Genomic DNA, 18,944 nt, shown 5'->3' on the forward strand with positions numbered 1-18,944 from the left:
CCGACGTGCTTAGGGAGCACTGTCGAATGGCCTTTAAATATATGAGTCTATGTGGACTTATAAGGCAGCATCCCAGAGCTTGACTGTGTTGCCATTAGATCCAGATGCCAATAATTTACCGTCGGGCGAGAATGCCACGGAGGTAGCCCATTGAGACCTCCAATAATGTGATTCGCGCTTAATCGTTTTGTGTATAACACCCGTGGTAGTATTCCATAATTTGACATCGTCATCCGTAGATCCAGATGCCACCAGTTCACCATTGGGTGAGAATGCCACAGAAAGGACATATGAAGGGCTCTTCAGCGTTTTATATATGGTACCCGTGGTGGTATTCCAAATCTTGACTGTCTCATCATAACTTCCAGATGCCACAAATTTACCATCAGGCGAGAATGCCACAGATTGAACATACAAATTATGCTTAAGTGTTTTGTGCATAGTGCCCGTGGTGATATTCCAGAGTTTGAGTGTGTAGTCCGTGGATCCAGATGCCACCAATTTACCATCGGGTGAGAATGCCACGGAGTTGACGGCATCAGAATGGCCCTTGAGCGTTTTGTGTATAGCGCCCGTGATAGTATTCCACAGTTTGACTGTGATGTCTTGAGATCCAGAGACCAATAATTTGCCGTCGGGAGAGAATGCAACGGAATTCACCCATCCAGGATCGCCCTCTAGCGTTTTGTGTATGGCGCCCGTGGTGGTGTTCCATAGTTTGATTGAGTTGTCCGTAGATCCAGATACCACAAATTTACCATCGGGTGAAAATGCCACGGAGTTGACGAGCCCATAATGGCCCTCGAGCGTTTTGTGTATAGCGCCTGTGGTAGTATTCCAGAGTTTGATTTTGCGGTCATGAGATCCAGAAACCATCAATTTACTATCGGGCGAGAACGCCACTGAATTCACAGAATCTGAATGGCCATGAAGCGTGATAGGAAGCGTGAGTTGGACGGCTGCAGCAATTTTGTGTTCAACGGGCAACTTGAGAGTTTCGTTGCCAGAGGTCTTGGGAGGTGATGTCCTCAATTCCTCTGTTCTCTTCAGAATTGGAGTTCCCGACGTCTCTGGAGACTTGATAGTATTCCATGACGCAAAATTTTCTGTCATTGAGTCAAATGATGATGTGCTATGGGCCTCCTTATACGCAAGTGTAGGTAAATTGCCATTGTGGGGCAATGCCTGATCCATCCACCTATGTTGTAAAGCATCTTTGGCTGACATTCTGCCTGCTGGGGTAGGATGCATAAGACACAAGACGAACTCAACACCAGACTCGCTGACATGGTTGACTGAAAGTTGATTGGAAGGAAAGACGTTGGGCGTTTGGACATAATTGAAAAGCAAACCAGGATGCTTGAATACGGGTTGCTTGGTCAAAATTTGGAACATAACCTCTCCAGCAGCCCAAATATCAACAGCATATGGAGTACCGGCCTGAGTAAATTCATAAAGCTCAGGCGCAATATATCCGGGGGTACCCTTTAGCGTTGTTGATTTTCCAAGGCCATCTCCAATACGTTTGCTGATCCCGAAGTCCGCAATCTTTACCCACCAATCATTTAGCGGACAGGATCTCAAAAGGATATTCTAAATAGAATTAGAGCTACCGGTCAGTTGATATAGTTGATTTTAATTGCGCCACCGACTCACGTTGGGTTTTAAATCACGATGTGTAAAGCCATTATCATGCATCAAATCAAGGCCCTCAAGAATTTGGGACATGATGTCCCGTGCCTCAGATTCCGGTAGCGGCTGGTTCTTGTCGTTCAGATAATCTTGCAGATCTCCTAGCTCAAGATATTCCATTGCAATAAACAAGCTGGCTTTGTTCTGGTACCACCCAAAAGACTTGACAAAACATCGCTCGTACTGCTGATCTGTTAGCGGCATTCGTTGTGCCGAGGAGCTGGAAGACAAGCCTTTGCATGCGAGAATTTCGCAATGGCCTCGAGCTCACGGGCGTAGTCTATCTGCCGGCGCACCTCCATCTGCTTTGTTGCGCGGACGTGATGGCCATGATTCTTTCCTTTTGTGCATCTCTCCAGCCACACCTCTCCAAACCCACCACCGCCAATCTGCCTCACCCGCTGCCAGTGTTCTGTTTTTTTAATTGGCCGCCGAGAATGGGATTCCTGCTCATAGTAGGTATGCACTGTCTCGTGTTTGCTATCAGGCAGAAAATGAGTTTCGAGCTTAGAATCGAGAACCCAGTCTGGAACTCTCGACATTTAGAAAGAATTGAGCTCGGGAATATATATTATTTGATGAATGACGTAGTCCAGGTTTTGCAGTTTTGTTCGTAAAGCAGTGGAACCATGAAATAAGTGGATTTAGAAATCCCCTTTGTCTCGAGGGAGCCCCCAAAGGTAGGAATTGGAGAGATGAGGGGTTTGTTTCTGTGGTGATATTGCCAAGCGCCTAACACCCGTGGACCAATCTACATCAACCTTAGTAATTTATACACGATCATATCTCGAGAGAATAAAGAGCATTTAAACATTATATACGTGAATATGGGTATATGTATATATCAAAATACAAGGCCAAATGGACAAAATTGAGCAAAATCATCAACTCTCAGACTCCGGGTGCTTGCCCTGAACAGCATCGGCAACGCCGCTAGCCCAGTCCTTCAGGTCATCGAATTTGTGCGCAATTGTGTCCCACCACGTCGAACCTTTTTCCTTATTACCCTGATCATCTTTAGCGGGTGCGGCCTCAGATACTAGAGTGGTTGGTTTCGGTGCTGGCTGCGGGGGTTTTGGCAGAGGGGGTACTGGGTGTGGAGGTGCTGGCTGTGAGGGTGCTGGCTGTGAGGGTCCTGCTGTTGGTGAAGCTGGAGCTGGGGGATCCGGAGGCGTGTCCAAGACCGGTGCGTTCTCATCCGAGTGGAGGCCAACTGGCTTCAGCGGGAGTCGTAGTGTGCCATTTCCTGGAAGGGGATCAACGCCCAGAGAGTCACAGAGAATATTGTATACCTCGATATTTTCTATACAAATTCGTTAGGCCAAATCCCAATCAATGACTTGGAATAGATACTTACGGAAAACTTCCAGCCGACTGTTTGGCTTGTGAGGGAAAGCAGGGCCGCGCGCGATAAAGATAGCACGCATCAATGGATGCTCATGGTCGTATCCGTGAATGCCACGAGGATGGTATTCCTCGCCGCTCTTCAAAGCCTCTTTGACGTCGAACTCTGACCGATTAACTATAGCCCACCCCGTCTTAGGGATGACCCACAACGGTGCAATGCGATCGTTGTTCGAGAAGTGATACCGCTTGGGCATTGTCTCCCGTGTGTAGAATTCGAAAGCATGCTTGTAATCCGGGGCTATCTTCTCCAATTGTTTCCGGAGGGTTTCCAGATCCTCTGGACGCTTGGGACGCAGACCGCTAGATGGCCACCCGTCCATATGTTCAATCAGATCATAATCAATCAGATCATCCAACTGAATCAGTCTTTCTGTAGAGGTAGTGGCCATGCCGTGGTCTGAGACAATCACTATGTTAACCACATCTGTGAGATTGCGCTTCTCAAGACCAGCCATAATGTTGGCGACCATGCTGTCAGCCTCGGAAATCGTGTTTCGGATCTCAGTACTATTGGGACCAAATTTATGCCCATCCCGATCGACGTCGGGAAGGTAAGCCGCGATCAACTGCGGCCGCTCAGGTGTCATCTGCGATTCATTCTCGAGACCTGGGAGATCCAAAAACTCAAGGATCCGATCCACCTTGCGAGACCAGACTTCCGTCCCGTTGTATTTGTCTACAAAGCTCGGCTCCCTGTCACCAATGTGTGCCTCAGACCCCGGCCACATATGAATGGCAGTCTTCACACGCTGCTTTTCTGCTGTCACCCAGAGCGGTTCCGCCATCCACCATTTGGGTTGCATGCTGACAGTGGGATGTGTATAGTAGAACTCCTCCTTCATATTCGGGTCCCAAAATGTGTTGCCTACAATTCCGTGACTCTCAGGGTAGAGTCCGGTCATAAGTGTGAAGTGGTTTGGGAAGGTGACGCTCGGGAAGCTGGGGGTCATGTATTGCGGGGAAACGCCATTTGCGACGAGGGAGTTCAGCGCAGGAGTCAGGCCACGGTCCAGAAAGTCGGCTCGGAAACCGTCGAGCGAGATGACGATAGTGGTTGGCGCAAAGAGAGCTGTGCCGTTGGAGAGTAGGGGTGGAGGGTGCGCTCGTGTAGTCCGGAAGCCGCTCGAGGCTTTATACGCCCCGAGGACGAGGATGACGAAGAGAATGGTAACCAGAACGATTATAAACAGGATTTTTCGCCATGAAGGCCGTGGAGGCTATGCATCGGACGTGTTAGCATTGGGCATAGAAACCAGCCACGGCACATCTCACCGGCTCATATGTGTATTTGTCTTTCCTGTCCAAATCCAAAGATGATCCGCTCAAAAGCGAGGCGTTGTCGTCACCAATTCCCTCCTCCATCTCGTACATCAGCTCGCCGTCTTCGCTGACTCTCTCCCGACGTGACCCCCTCCGTTGTCGCCGCTCCTTTTTCGTCTTCCCGATCTTCACGGTGCTACCATTTGGGCTGAAAATCCTCCGCAGCCCGTGTCCAGTGCCACCGCGGGTCAAAAGTTTCTCCAGCTCCTCTTCATCTTCCAGGACTGCCCGGTCGTGCTCTGCGATTTCCAAGGTGCTGCGGTTCTGATCAAGTAGGGCGTCATCATCGGAATCCGAGTCCTGCTCGGAGGGCGACCGCAATGACGATGCATCATTGTCGTAATTTGCAGGAGAAAGAAGAGAAGGACTAATGTCTGGGCGGCGCATTGCTAGCCTGATGAAGACATGGAAAAAGAGCTGAGAGCTGAGATGAGAAAGGGAGATCGGAGAATTGCCAAGACCCACTCATTTGCGATAAGCCCGATCTATACAAAATTGTTTAGTCGGTGCTGTTTATTTGTTTATTTAGTTCACTTAGACCATTCACTGCAAATAAGATGGGTTTGATCTCGAAGGGTATTCAATGGACTCGAGTCTGAGTTATAATCCTTCGTCATTCGCAGGTTTGTGTATAAACAACTTGCTTATTACAGATCAACGGTCACCTACAATACCCACTCTACCTTATGGGTGACAATAAAAAGTAACTTAGTGTGGAGATCTTTTTGATTCCACGCGCATATTCCGAACGAACCAATCGTAAACATCTTATTCTGTACAAAGCAAGCGAGGTATTGGTAGCGGAGCTTGTCTTGATGGTCTTTCTTACAGGCTCGAGCAAGCCACTCCTAAAAGTAGTATATACATCTTCACCACGAACTATAGTCTATAGGAGAGACTATATATGAATAATTGAGGGCTTAATAGGCCAGGAGCGTCAATGCTCCTTTAACTGGCTAGTGAATCACTTCATGATCACAACTACAGACAAGTACTATAAACTTCAATATATATAAAATTCATAACATTATACCGCACGCTTGGGGAATTTAAAACATCAGGGAACAACTTCAAACTTAGTCTTACGGTCCTGTACAAATATGGTGTTGATTTAGGGCCCGAAAATAAATGATCTTAACGTCTCCAAAGTCGCGTATTGAAAAAGGATGCACTAGGTCAATGCAAGGTAGTACATATTCTACAGGTGTCCATTCAAATCCGAAGACGGTTTGCTACTCCACGCAAATTCTTTCTCACTACAGGGGATGCAATTTGCAACTAGCTCAATATTGAGAGATTCTAGCCCTCTAGCATCCGCACTAAGTTACTCCTACGTAGTGGCTGATCAGCCTTCTCTCTTTTCTGGCCCTGCAGACAAAATCGACCTACATGGGATCCTGCGAACGAATCGTGGTGATAATAGTGCTGAAGGAATACACATTCCATAGCCAGTACGTGGCAGCCACATTCCTCAGATTGATCGCAAATGACAATGATCGGAGATTATAGCCCTGACGTGAACACCACTGACGTTTCTTGAAGACAACGAAGCTCGGCATTGTAACCCATTGATGCTTGATCATACTCCAGTGGAATTTCCAATGCTAGGTGAGCTGCGTCGATGCAAACTTACTGGATGCCGGATGTAGATGTTAGGAGATTGACTGGGCGATCAGTCCTAAGTAGGGAGTGGCTTTGAGGATTTTTAGTATGCTACTAACAGCCGTAAGCTCTTACAATGCTATGACAGAAGAAAAATACTGATCGATTCTCGAAGATCTCTTTTTGTGACCGATTCTAGAGGCCAAATGTGCTCGACCGGATATAAAGTCCGATTGGCCTGTGTTACAGCTCGGGGAAGCAGTGAGCCTCAAGATCCAACAGTAATTACATAGGTGGGGTGTAGCGGGAAGCTATCTTCTGCTCCATGGACTCGCCTTCCTATGTACCGAGCGCGTCCAGACAGGGGGCTCTCCACCCATTGTCTGCTCTTTAGACAACGATCTTTAGCGCGTCTTCCCAAAACAGATTACGCACAAAGAAAATCCACTCGATATTCATTTTGACTGCTCTGGGGTTGATTCCTGTGGAATTCCACATTGGTGGGTTATTCAGCGTTGATGTCTGCTTGCAAGAGCACCACCTTCCTAATTGGGACAATTAATCACGTGATTATGCCCAACCGAGCCGTATGTCTCCACCGTTTGGGAACAAGCAATTCAGAAGATCATGACGATATTGGCGTCGGGTCGAACCGATCGTACCAGCGTTGCAAAGTGGAGTCTCATATCAGAATAGTGTGACATTTGCCCCCGGATGCGGAAATCAGTAAATCTCGTTTCCACTTTTCTGAGTCCCATCGAGGGGGAAAGAGAGGTACATCGAAGGCAAAGAGGAGCATCAAGAGGCACATATTAGTCGAATTCGATTTTTCCCCCCATTGTTCATGATCCATGTCACCCCGAATTAACCTTAATCAATATATTGGCCGGATTTGGACCGCTCGATAGATCTATAAGAATGGCGTCCTCTTCACCTCAGATCCCCTCCAGATTTCCATCTCAATCGCATCGGCATTATCGTTCTAGGTAAGTTCTGGAGCTATCAAATATTTGCTGGTACCAGCACCGCAATATCAAGGACATATACTAATCCCAATCGCAGCTTCGTCACTCGTTAAGACAGCAAGCCATCTATTTGACTTCTTGATTCACTCGCTCTTCGCACCGCAATAAAAATGCACATTACAGCCCCCTCCATCGCTTTGCTGGCTCTCGCGGCTGGTGTCCAGGCCGGTGGCGCCAAACAGCAGCGTGAACCCCCCGTCCGCGCCATCAGGGCCGCTGGCAAATACCAAGCTACCGCTGTCGCTCCTACAGGTGCTACTGGTACCGGTATCACCACTGGCAGCCACCCTATTGTGACCGGCTCCCCCAACCATGAAGGTACTCAGACTGGCAGCCACCCCATCGTCACTGGCTCCCCTCACCACAACGGTACCAACGGCGAGGACAACCACGGCTCTATCATCGGTACTGGCACCGCTCCCTGCTACAACTGCCACGGTAGCGCAACCATTCCTGTCAGCGTCCCTACCAAGACTCACGGCGCCTCTGATTCTGGCTCTGGTAGCAACGGCTCTGGATCTGAATCTGGCTCCGGCTCTGAGTCTGGCTCCGGCTCTAGCTCCGGCTCTGGCAGCAATGGCTCCGAATCTGGTTCCGGCTCCGGCTCCTCCGGTGGTGCTGGCGGCATTGTCGGTGGCTCTGGATCCGAATCTGGATCTGGCTCTGGCAGTATCGGCTCCGGCGCTGGCTCTGGCTCGGGCTCTGGCACCAGCGCTGGCTCTGGCTCTGGATCCGAATCTGGATCTGGATCTGGCTCTGGCAGTATCGGCTCCGGCGCTGGCTCTGGCTCTGGATCCGAATCTGGATCTGGCTCTGGCAGCATCGGCTCGGGCTCTGGCTCCAGCGCTGGTTCTGGCACTGGATCCGAATCTGGCTCTGGCTCTGGCTCCGGCTCTGGCTCCGGCTCTGGGCTTGGATCCGAGTCTGGCTCCTCCGAGTACACCCCCTCCAACCCCGGCTCCAAGGTCACCGCGCCTCAGTTCGGAGTCTATGGCGCTCTTATTGGCAGCATTGTCTACGGTGCCGTTATGCTGCTTGCATAAACGTGTTGCTCTTACTTGATGTTCGAAAAACTGTCTTTTAAATTTTTGTCTTAATGCTGGTGTTTTGTTTTGTTGATTGGGTATCTCTTTTTGTTGCTGGATTGAGACTTGATTCGCCTGGGAGGTTGGAGTCCTTGGATCTCCAGATAGGCGTTTAAGGTTGTAATGGTTAGAATTTGCGATTTTGGGGGTTTACTTATGGTGTTTCTTTCGGTAATATTATAGTACCTAATAATATGATTTGATTTATAATTCAATGAATGTTTTTGGATACTCTTCTCTTGGTGAATTCGCCTAATCAACATGGACATATCAAGATGAAGAAACTTACATACAGATCCAACAATATCCTAACAAACTGAAGATGGTACTGATCTAGCACCAAGATCAGCCCCTATATACTGCTAAACTTCCAACTACTCTGTAGAAATTTAATACCCAGACTCATGGACATCGCTTAAATTCCTCCCAGTGGGTAAAAATGTACAATCGTAGGCATCCCTCTAACATCCCAACGCAGTCCAATCATCCCTGCTTGGTCGGGTGGCGCATGTCTGCTAGCTGTTTCCCAGCCTATTGGCTCTGCTTTATGCTTGATTAAGGTTTTTGACTTCTGCAGGCTTGATGCAACGTGATGAGATTTATAGTTGGTAGATGAACAACTTCGTATTGGTTGTACCTGGGTAGGTTTGAAGGATGAAGGAATTGAATTTTGAATTTCAATGTTGATTTTGTATTTTAGACTAGTTAGGTTCGTATTACTATGGAAATGCATCGAATCTATACATACGCTCTTTTATGAGCTTCGTCTCCCGCAAGAAAATGAACAGAAAACCCGCCCCAAACACCAGAAGAAGCATGCAATGCAAGCCCATGAACAAGCCTTAAAGAAAAGAAAATCAATAGTTGCCGCCCATTTAAACAAAAACACCATCCATGCGACCCAACAATCTCTACACACTCGAAATCCAATTCACCCACTGACACCCACACCCACCAGAACCACCATCAACACCCCCCGCCTCTTCGATCGTAGAATTCTTCGTCCCACCAATTCCCTTAAAGAGCCCTGAAGCAGGATTAACAAGCTCACCGCCAACAGCGCGGTCCTCAAGCTGCAACTGCACAGCCGTGATATTGTAATGACCGTCGTCTTCGAGCGGGTAGCAGTAGACCATTTTCTTTTTCTCGGCGCCGCCGTGCCGGTCCACTGTTATTGTTACCGGGTATGGGAATGAGCCTGGGCGAGAGAAGTCTGTTGCGGAGGATGAAGATGTAGGTGGGTTGTTTGTTGATGTTGGTGTTGCAGATGAGGAGGTGTTTGTTGCTGTGTCTTTGGATTGTGGAAGGAGCTGACGGCCGATTTTATCGGGTTGGGTCCAGATTTGGACGAGGAGGCGGGTTTGGGACCATGTGCATCGGTAGTGCGCCTTGGATTTTGAGATTCCGCCGTTTGTATCGGCAGTGGTGGATTGGGTTTGTGAGCTTAGGAAGATGGATTTGTCGAAGTAGCTGTAGAAACCGTAGTGCTCAGTTGGAAGACCACGGTTGTAGAGGCGGATTGGTTGGGATGAGGGGAGGGGGTAGAGCATTGCTGCAGCTGGGGTCCCGTCTGCATTTTCATCTGGCGGGGGGATAATTGCTGAGATGTTCGGGTATGCGGTGCCGTTGGAGGCATCTGAGCGGCGATAGATACTTGCCGATGAGAGGGAGACAGTTGAGAGGACGGACATGTAGAAGGGTGTTGATTCGCCCGCGTACGGTACGCTGTTGTTGTCTGTGTATTGCCCAATAAAGCTCTGCTCTGTGTCTCTCGGGGCTTCGGGCGATGGGTTGAAAAGGTCATCGCCCCTGATACGTAGCTTTGAGCCAACGGTAGTGCTGTTATCATATGTTCCATTTCGGAAGCTGATAGAAACACGGAAGTTGGGCTGGTTTGCATTGTACGGCTCATTGGTATCCTGCTGCTCCTTGGGCAAAGCACAACTCCACATCGAAGAAGGAGTGATACAAGCCGACTTTTCAAGCTGTGGCTCCGTTCCAGCGAGTGTTGCAATTCCAGTCGGCATAGGCGGATAGCCTGTAAGATTCAGCCATCGCGATTGAACAGGAGTCGCGTCTCCTTTCCTTGTCAGTATAATCGCTAGAATAGTGGCTAGGGCGACGATAATGAAGAAGAAAATGCAAATCACAAAATACCATCTCCGACGAATACGACCCTCACGTCCTGGACGTCCGCTCTTCTTGCTGAATGGACCCCGGCCACGCCAGAGATTGCACACCCTTCGGCCAGTGGCTTCTTCCTTTTCAAGTCTGCGGCGTCGGGTCTCATGAGGTCCTATCGCGCCGCTTGGGTTGACGCTCGAAATTCCCGCTGTACGATCGCGATTGTAACGTGGCTGGGTATCATAACGAGGCGGAAGAGCAGGATCCCGAGGAATTTGCGTGTATGTAGGAGCTGGTGCCTGCATATTCGACATCGGGATGGAGCCGGGTCCACCAACAGCGCGCTGGAAGCCAGGAGAGATAGGCTCAGAGGGTTGCAAATGCCCCTGAGGAGGGGTAAGTGCAGATCCCTGAGGCAGTCCCTGTTCTGTCTGCCGTTCTTCAGATCCATGCTGCCGATCCTGAGCCATGGATGCTTGAGGTTGCTCTTGCTGATTCCGAACATCCGATCCAGTGGACTGATTTTGTGGCAGAGGCGGCGCGGGCGGTGCATTAGAGTGAGGGTGTGCGCTTAGACCAAATGGCCAACCAGAACCAGATTGCCGTCCCTGGATAACAGGCGGCCCTTGAGGCTTGCCTGCATGACCATAGGTTGCCTGTCGTGCCTGGGGAGGACCTTGTCCATATACCACCTGCGATCCCTGAGGTGATTCTTGTGTAATAGGAAGTTCTTGGGTTTTTCCTTGTTGAACGTACGCCCATTCAAACCCAGATGTGTGTCCTTGAGTAGCTGGCTGTTGAACCTGCGGTTGCTCTTGCGGTCGTTCTCGTTGTCCCCATGGCCATTCTGTCCTCGGCGTTACTACTTGAGGGGCTGGCTGAACCATCGGCGAATCCGGGATTCCTCGCCATGGCTCCTGCTGTTGTGGCTGTTGCATTATCGGCTCCATTGGCTGTGGCTGTACCGCTTGGGGGGCGAAGACCGGCACATATTGCACTGTCGGCTGCACGGGCTGTACCTGAGGCTGCGGTGCAGGCGCAGTGTAATGAAAATTAGTAACCGGGGGTGAGATATTAGTGATTATCTGTGGAGCAGGAGCAGGAGCAGGAGCAGGAGCGGGGGTTGGCTCGGGCATAGGAACAGGAGCTGGCGGAGGCGCAGGGGCAGAAGCAAACGCAGACGGTTCCCAAGCCTGCCTATCAACCACCTCCGCGGGTGGCGCAACAACAGGAACAGGAACAGGAACGGGAGGCGAAGCAGCACGCCGAGAGCGGGATTCAGAAATGCCACTCCTAGCACCATGCGCCACCGAACCCTTCTCATCCTCATCAACGACAGACGAATCCCATGTATGAGAAGTAAACTCCGACGATGGCGATAACACCTTCACCTCCTTCGCACGAACAACATACCCAGACGGAATCGTCTCCGCCGTTGTCTCAGGACGAGGCGAATCGATATCAATAAGTAGTCCCGCATCCTTAGTCGACGTTGTGGACGGGTCTGGAGTCTGGTTTTCGCGCGTCCCTTCAAGACCAGATTGTCCAGGCCCTTCAAGCGCAACAAGCGCAAGTCCCCGATTGTTATCTGTAGTCCTATTTATGGCTCCTGCTGGCACCACGACAGGATGGGCAGGCGTTATCGAGCAGACATGGTTGATGCATTCGAAATATGGAGACTTGCTGAATAGCTCGTGCGCGCAGGCTTGGTAGTACTCGGCTGCTTTGCCTTGGATTGTTTGGTTGTTGCTGAACATAAAGGACATGGTGTTTTGTCTACTGGAGACGTTTGAGACGTAAGCGGGTGGCGGGGATTGATGGCGTTCGGGACCTTGCTGGTATTGGTCGTGTTCGAATGATCGGGATATTTCAAATGTCTTCTCCCCAATCGGTGCTGCTGTCTCGGGTGTATCTGGCGAGAAGCAGGAGATCTCTTTCTCGCGCTGGATCCATTCTTTTGGCTGGGCGCGGGTTGTGACTGTAGTTGGAGATGGGGTGGATGGTGAATCCTGTGGAAAGGATGGACTGAGTGGGGATTTTATGGACTTGCCCATGAGAGGGGAGAGGAGGTATGTCCACCAGCCTTGGGACTCGGGTCTGTCTGCCTCTGCTTGGGTGTTGACGCTGAGATGACCCTGTTGCTGGACCTTGGGCCTTGGGTGTACTGTCTCCGGTGTCCGGGGTGGACTGTCGTCCTCCCATATTGAGGCCGTTGAGAGGGCGCGCGCGTTCCTCTCTGCGCCTAGTGTGTTCTGGTATTTGTTCTCTGAGCCGGGAGTTTTGGTAGCAACTGAGTGCTGTGCGGGAATGGCGGGGACGGGTGGCACATCTCTTTCATATTGCCAGAGGCGGGGTGTTGGTTGTGAGTAGATACTTGATGTTGCCCTTGGGCGCAGCATTTCGGTGCTCGAGTTCGATGGTGCGTTCCATGGTGCAGGTGTGACAATAATCGATGGTGTGAGCGGCGTGCCTGCGCTGTCGAGCTCTTGTAATCTTTCCACCGACTCGTTGCGAGGCACAGTGAGTCCGATCATGACATGGCGGTCCGAGGGTGAGATTCCAAGCTCAAGTCTATCGTGGAATGGATCTTCATCTCTGGGGGTAAGAAACGAGATTCCAGTTCCATTCTGGCCGCTCTTCTGACTCTGGGTCCTTTCAGGTAACCGTTGGAAGCCCCGCGAAACCCTCTTCGCGAGGGTATTCTTTGATTTCTGAGCTGAGCGCTCCTTCTCTCGCACTTTCGAGAGGAGCTTGAGGTCATTCAGATCGACGAACGGTGCAGCCGCATGTACTGGACTCGATTGTTTCCTCGGCGTCGGCGCCGGCACCAGCGTGAAATCCGTAACAAGGTTCAGACCGACTGGTTTCGCAACACTTCTACGTTTCTTGGTGATGCGGACGTTTAGTCTCGAGGCATCGCGATGGGCAGAAATGGACGAGCGATCCCCATCTTTGGCGGTCTTCGCCTCGAGCCTTTGTCGTGTTGCCTTGGATAGAAATGCAAAAGGTCGGTCTCGTTCTTCCTGGTCTTCCGAGGAGCATGATGGACTTGAGATCTCTTCGCTGATCGGCGATGATAATGGGAAGTTTGGCACTGGGACCTGAAGGTCTTGTGGCTTTCGTTTAAGCATGACGTTCGACGTTTCAGTAGACTTGACTGTGTCGAGATGTTAGTCTGCATAAATGACAAGATTCGATTTCTGCATACCATATGTCAGAAAAGGGATGAAAGAACGAGATTTGCAGGGAAGCGAAACAAAGACGTCTATTAATATTATAGTGAAACAATAGACAAAGGGAAAGGCAACAATACACAACAGCCCCAAATAGAGTCTATTGAGTCAAATACAAAACAAAAGAAATACAATGCGAAAGACAATGCGAAAGACCGACAAAATAAGAAAAGCCCCGAGATTTAAGAGAACAAAGCTCTATTTCTACGTTTCAGTCTGCATCATCACAGTGCAGAATTCGCAGAGTCCAGGCCGGTCACTCTACAGTAACAGCTCGAGCTATAAACAAACCGGCCAATGATCATCATTGCTGGTGAATTTCTGCAGAAATCCCAGACATCCCGCTGCAGCTAGCTCTGTGCTGCTTCTTGAAGGTCCATCATTGGACCATTGGTAGAGAGATCACCAGGGGAAGAAGAGTGGAAGGTGATGGATTGGATGCAAATGTCAGACTCAGGCCGGTCACTACGCGCCGGACCGGGGGCGGGCGCTACGAGAGGTCAATGAGTGGAGGGACAAAAATAGATCAGATTATACAAATGAATACTTATTTGAGGCAGGATCTTTCTGAAACAATTTGTTTTCGTGCTACCGTTTCTATTATATGATCTATGTGGTCTGAAACCTTCCATGGGGAGATGTACTTTGTATGTTGATACTCCACACCCATATCAACTATCAGCCTAAGGCTAGGAAAAGATTGAAGAGTAAACATGAATATCCATATTCCAGCTATTCCATATTCCATATTCCCTCCTATTGTATTGTGAAGTGGCCTCAGAGACAAAAAAAAAAAAAGCAAAGTAATTGCGGGTATGAAGAACAAAATATGACAGAAAGCAGAGACCACTCCCTAAAACCAAAGGAAAAAAACAAGATCAGTATAAACCAATCCCCATGTCCAAAAAAAAAGTTGAATGGGGATTGTATCTATAACAGGGGGGATATATGGTACCAACAGAACAAAGTCAAAAACAAAGTCGTTGATAGGTTTTGCGTGACTAGTCATATCTCATACGCAGCTTCAGCTTTCGTCACAACTCAAAATGCGACCACGCATCCTACCGCCGCTCATACTCAATGCCCTGCATAGGCGCACTAGAGCCATTCATAAGGGGCGGTAACGTGCGCGGTTGCTCCTGAGTCACGCCATTGCCGAACCCACTAAAGACAGGACCCTGGCCATTGACCTGGGAGTTCATTTGATGATGCTCGAAGATGGATGGGGGCCGAGAAGCGCCATTGGCTTGTTGGAGCTGGGCGCGCATCTCTTCCATCTCGGACTGCATGACAGTTCGGTCGCGTTGCGATTGCGCGAGGGTTTTCTCAAGCATCCCTATATAATCAATTGCCCGTGTGAGCGTTTCCCATTTGCTAGATTTGTTGGTTTGACCAGGTGGTAGACGCAGCCGGAGCGCTTCGAAGCAGTCTTTCATTTCGCTGCGCCGTTTGCGCTCGGCTAGTTTGTGCGTTACGCGCAGTTCGGGAGTGCGGCTATACGGTGTGCTGCCTGGCGGTCCATCTTCTTCGCCGATCAACTCTCGCACTGCCTTGTGTTGGAGGGAGTGGTGGTGTACATTCTGAGGTAGGTCTGGCAGATGTGTTAGAATCGTTGCGCGTGCAAGGTGTGACCTCTTTTTATTTTTATTTTTTTTTGGTTGGATCATACCGTGTTGTCCTCGGGGCATTCGCTCCGAGTACATACTGTTCATGGACTCTGCCATGCTGCCTTTTCGGGAGAAGGGGGGGTTGGACTCTCCCTTCGAGGAGACGGAGCTTGAGCGTGCCATGTCCGGGTCCGGGAAGGCATATGCCATACCCGCCGTGGGTGCTTCAGCGTTGTAAATTTCCGACCGAGGATTCGAGGAAATGGCCGGAGCGGTGCGACCGGCTGCAAAACTCCGCTGTTGGTCGGTTGCGCGAGGGCCCAACGGAGAGAGTGGTTGACTGCCTCCTGAGTAGCGAGGGCCCCGGTATGAATTCATGTCGGTCGGAATCCCTCGCTCTCTTTGTAGACTTGAGACGATTGACGATTGGGACGCATTGGTGCTATGGTAAGGGGAGGCTGGGTTAATTGCCAGAGAACTGATTCCTTGGTTCATGCGACTGTCGATACTGCTGCGCCGGGATTCGGTCGTCTCTGCCACGCTCCCTCGTTGGGAGGGGGCTTCATAGTTCTGGTTGATCGAGGGAAGGGTAGAGTTTGGCTGGTTGAAGTTTGGAGAGGGCTGTTGAGTGCCGGCGGAGGAAGGGGTGGTCGATTGATCGTGGGGGTAAGGAGAGCGGTCAACCGCCGGGTGTCCGCGATTCGGGGAGGGTTGCGATGCGGATATGAAACTGAGGGACGGATAATTGTTACCGGTGCCATTGGTGGTCGTGGAGTAGGTAGATGATCCTGTATGGTCAGCACCGCGCCGCTCCCAATCCATACCAGGTGAGGGTCTCCTACTTGTGCTTTGCGGCATTGACCAATTCCCGGAGTCACGTTCAATCGTGTTCAGTGAGCCATTCCCGGGAGATTTCTCCGCGGGGGCTCCAGGCATATTTGCAGTAAGGGTCGAGATAGAGGGCAGGGTTTGTGTTGAGCCTGCAGAACTCTGAGGCCCTGAAACTGCCTCCCATGGCCGATGTGCGACAGAGGGATCCATGGTGGGAGAGTTCTGAATTCAAGCGGGGAAGAGTGAAGAAGAAAGATCAACCCGCTCTTTTCCACACTATCGCATATTCCTAATCGAGAATAGAAGATTCACGAGAAACAATCGTGAATGCGTCGAATTCGGAAGGTGTCAAGTTTTTGAGGTTTGCGCAAGGTAAAAAAAAAAAAAGGGAAGGGCTAGATGGGTAGGTTCAATGTTAGACATATAATGACAAGGCAACACAGATCAAGCTTACCGAAAGGAACGTGGCACGGAAGTGTAAAATTATTATAAGTTAGGGAAAGGAAAATAGAAAGTAGAGAAAGTTGAAGGAGAGTAGAGAGTTGAGAGAGTTCGAGATTAAAGAAGTGTTCCTCTAGAAAATTGGAGACTCGAAACCCCAAGCCTCGAGTCTCTGAAACCTCTTTTTTTTTTTAACCTTCTTTTTTGGCATCCCCTTTCTTGATTAAAATTAAAGAAAAAATTAAAGAAAAATTAGAGAAAATAAAATAACAGTGAAAATAGAAAATAAAATCGTGAAAATATAAAAAGAACATCCAAAAACAAAGAATGTACTCCGTACTGGTATTACTGCCAAGCCTCTACTGCAACTGTGCCACGAGGCTGACCCTGGGGAGTAAGGACTATATAGTATATTATAGGTACGGTAACTCTTATTACTTATATATTAATCTCACTCTATAGTACCTGTTAGCTCTATTTCTCCGTAGTTACTCCGTCTCTATTAAGTTGTGCATTCTATATTTCAATATCTAATCTCATACCCAATATAAATGGGACTACATTCCTAATTGAATCCCTAGGAAAAGCAAGGAGAACACGTTTGCATTGAGTCTTCACGTCATCTTTTTTTGGATATATATATATATATATATAAAACTATAATATGTACATATATTTATATAGAATACTATTGTTACAATACACCCCCTTCACGTGGCTTCTCCCTTGCAGTGTTTTCCTATTTATTGAGTCTCCTTCTCTTTCCATCCAGTCAAGCTGCATTCGCGACCGGGGCTAACTGCACAATCCCGTTTGGGAGATTAAGTACTGTACGGAGGTACGGATATAAAATATAAAATGTTATTATATATATATATGAGCCAAAAAAAAAAGAAAAGAAAACATGTTGACGTTGGACACATGGCATAAGAATGCAGGGTTGATCGGTAGTCTCGGGGGCAAATACACACTAACAAATACTAGTACGTCTTTCTGGTCGGGAGAGTAAAGTACCTGTTTAATCCTTGTCCTCCATATGTCTTTTTCTTCAGTCCCACACATGGCATTTTGTAGCCTGTTTTTTTTTTTTTTTACTCACCGAGCCCTGGAGGGTTTGATTGCCATATGTTATTTTATATATGTTAACTACCGAATGTGTACAAAGTACGGAGTATTATCTTATAATCCTCATAAGCCTCATAATTCCCCATAATCCCCCATAATCCCCCATAATCCTCATTAATATTCTTCGCTATTAAATAATTCCTATAATGGTATTCATTAATAACCCCTAAAACACGATCCACTTGTCTCTTCTGTAACACCTCGGACACAGGCAGATAAGTGTGTCACGGATCATCCACGCTTCCATGAGCTTGAGCTTCATACATGCAACCACCCGTACCTGCCGCCCAAATCATCACATGTTGGCCTGTCAGAGGGGGTTACATAGGACTGGCTTTATGTCGCGCGGCTATTTTCACCCTTCGATTCACGCTATTATGGGTAATATCCCGGTTTCCGAACAAGTGTGACCTGGAGACTTGGCAAATATGACCAAGCTTATTTAATTATTTGGATCTTCTGGGTCTGGATCTACATAATTATTGGTTCGAAGTAATCAGGTATGATTTTATACTTATCTTATATACTACAATAAGGCGTCTTCAATTATATATGTTCTAATTACTTTGGGGAATATTGTTACCTGAAACATGGGGTATTTATCCGGGTACCTACGCGACTGCAATAAACCGTGTTGCTTTAGGTTGATGTGTCGATTTAATCTCAATCTCCGTTTGATCGGGTGTTCGTCCAGAAATAGATCGAGAGCCGTTTGTAATTTTGATAACATTTGAAAATATATAAAAAAAAAACTAGTAAGTCAATCTAAGATACATATAATACCACTAAAATCAAATTGCATCGGCCCAACCGACGGTCTAGCCGACGCAGCCACACTGTGGCTGCAACACCTCTTTGTCCACACCTTTAGGCAACACAAATTGAATACGAAGTACGGAGTACAGTGCAATAATAAACATATGCATGTCAAGTACGGAGTACTACTGTCTATCATCTTCCCCTTCTAGCATGCCACATGGCACCATCGTCGCCTTGCAGAATGTCTTGAAGATCGCCACCCGATCTACGGCACATTCTTCGAACTTCTGACACGGTAGCACTTCTCCATACTTGATGAATGGACACACACAGCTTATCCGAGACCCCAGGCTTGATCTCCACCAAACGGCTGGTCTTCCGGGTTTTTAAAAAAAAAGGCCCATCGGCAACGGGAATTCTGCGTACGACTCTATCTCTACAACGCTGTACACCCTCGCCAAACTATCCTATCTCGGTCAAGGGATGACTTTAAGCTTAGAGTTTGCTATGCCAAAGTGCGTGGCTCATGCGAATGCATCCTTTCTCCTATGGCTCATGGCTTGCCCATGGCAATCCTCCATGCTCTCCCATCATATCTTCCCGGAGCTATGTATCGCCCCATGGCAATACCGTGGCCTTTGCCCATTCCTGCATCCCACGCCTTTGAGCGAGGTCGTGCTCGTGGGCTGTGCC

At 48.8% G+C, this 18,944-nt stretch overlaps 5 protein-coding genes across 5 annotated transcripts; 1 reads left to right on the forward strand and 4 right to left on the reverse strand.

The window, feature by feature from the left end:
* Positions 1-57: 57 nt before the first annotated feature.
* On the reverse strand, positions 58-2,234 carry N7479_011403 (uncharacterized protein; the record flags this gene model as incomplete). Its single annotated transcript, XM_057259094.1, has 3 exons — positions 58-1,548; positions 1,657-1,875; positions 1,989-2,234. The coding sequence occupies 3 exons, from the start codon at positions 2,232-2,234 to the stop codon at positions 58-60; spliced, it is 1,956 nt and encodes a 651-aa protein (XP_057106552.1).
* A 342-nt stretch (positions 2,235-2,576) lies between these two features.
* On the reverse strand, positions 2,577-4,806 carry N7479_011404 (nucleotide pyrophosphatase/phosphodiesterase family protein; the record flags this gene model as incomplete). Its single annotated transcript, XM_057259095.1, has 3 exons — positions 2,577-2,995; positions 3,050-4,316; positions 4,372-4,806. The coding sequence occupies 3 exons, from the start codon at positions 4,804-4,806 to the stop codon at positions 2,577-2,579; spliced, it is 2,121 nt and encodes a 706-aa protein (XP_057106553.1).
* A 2,350-nt stretch (positions 4,807-7,156) lies between these two features.
* On the forward strand, positions 7,157-8,089 carry N7479_011405 (uncharacterized protein; the record flags this gene model as incomplete). Its single annotated transcript, XM_057259096.1, has 2 exons — positions 7,157-7,501; positions 7,970-8,089. 2 exons carry the CDS (start codon positions 7,157-7,159, stop codon positions 8,087-8,089), a joined length of 465 nt encoding a protein of 154 aa, XP_057106554.1.
* A 953-nt stretch (positions 8,090-9,042) lies between these two features.
* N7479_011406 (uncharacterized protein) lies at positions 9,043-13,386 on the reverse strand (the record flags this gene model as incomplete). The annotated part of the gene is made up of 1 exon (XM_057259097.1): positions 9,043-13,386. One exon carries the CDS (start codon positions 13,384-13,386, stop codon positions 9,043-9,045), a length of 4,344 nt encoding a protein of 1,447 aa, XP_057106555.1.
* Positions 13,387-14,549: 1,163 nt separating this feature from the next.
* On the reverse strand, positions 14,550-16,136 carry N7479_011407 (uncharacterized protein; the record flags this gene model as incomplete). Its single annotated transcript, XM_057259098.1, has 2 exons — positions 14,550-15,079; positions 15,158-16,136. 2 exons carry the CDS (start codon positions 16,134-16,136, stop codon positions 14,550-14,552), a joined length of 1,509 nt encoding a protein of 502 aa, XP_057106556.1.
* Between the last annotated feature and the right edge of the window lie 2,808 nt (positions 16,137-18,944).

Source organism: Penicillium vulpinum, assembly GCF_028829585.1.
Source record: "Penicillium vulpinum strain IBT 29486 chromosome Unknown utg000004l_segment0_segment0, whole genome shotgun sequence".
Taxonomy (NCBI): domain Eukaryota; kingdom Fungi; phylum Ascomycota; class Eurotiomycetes; order Eurotiales; family Aspergillaceae; genus Penicillium; species Penicillium vulpinum.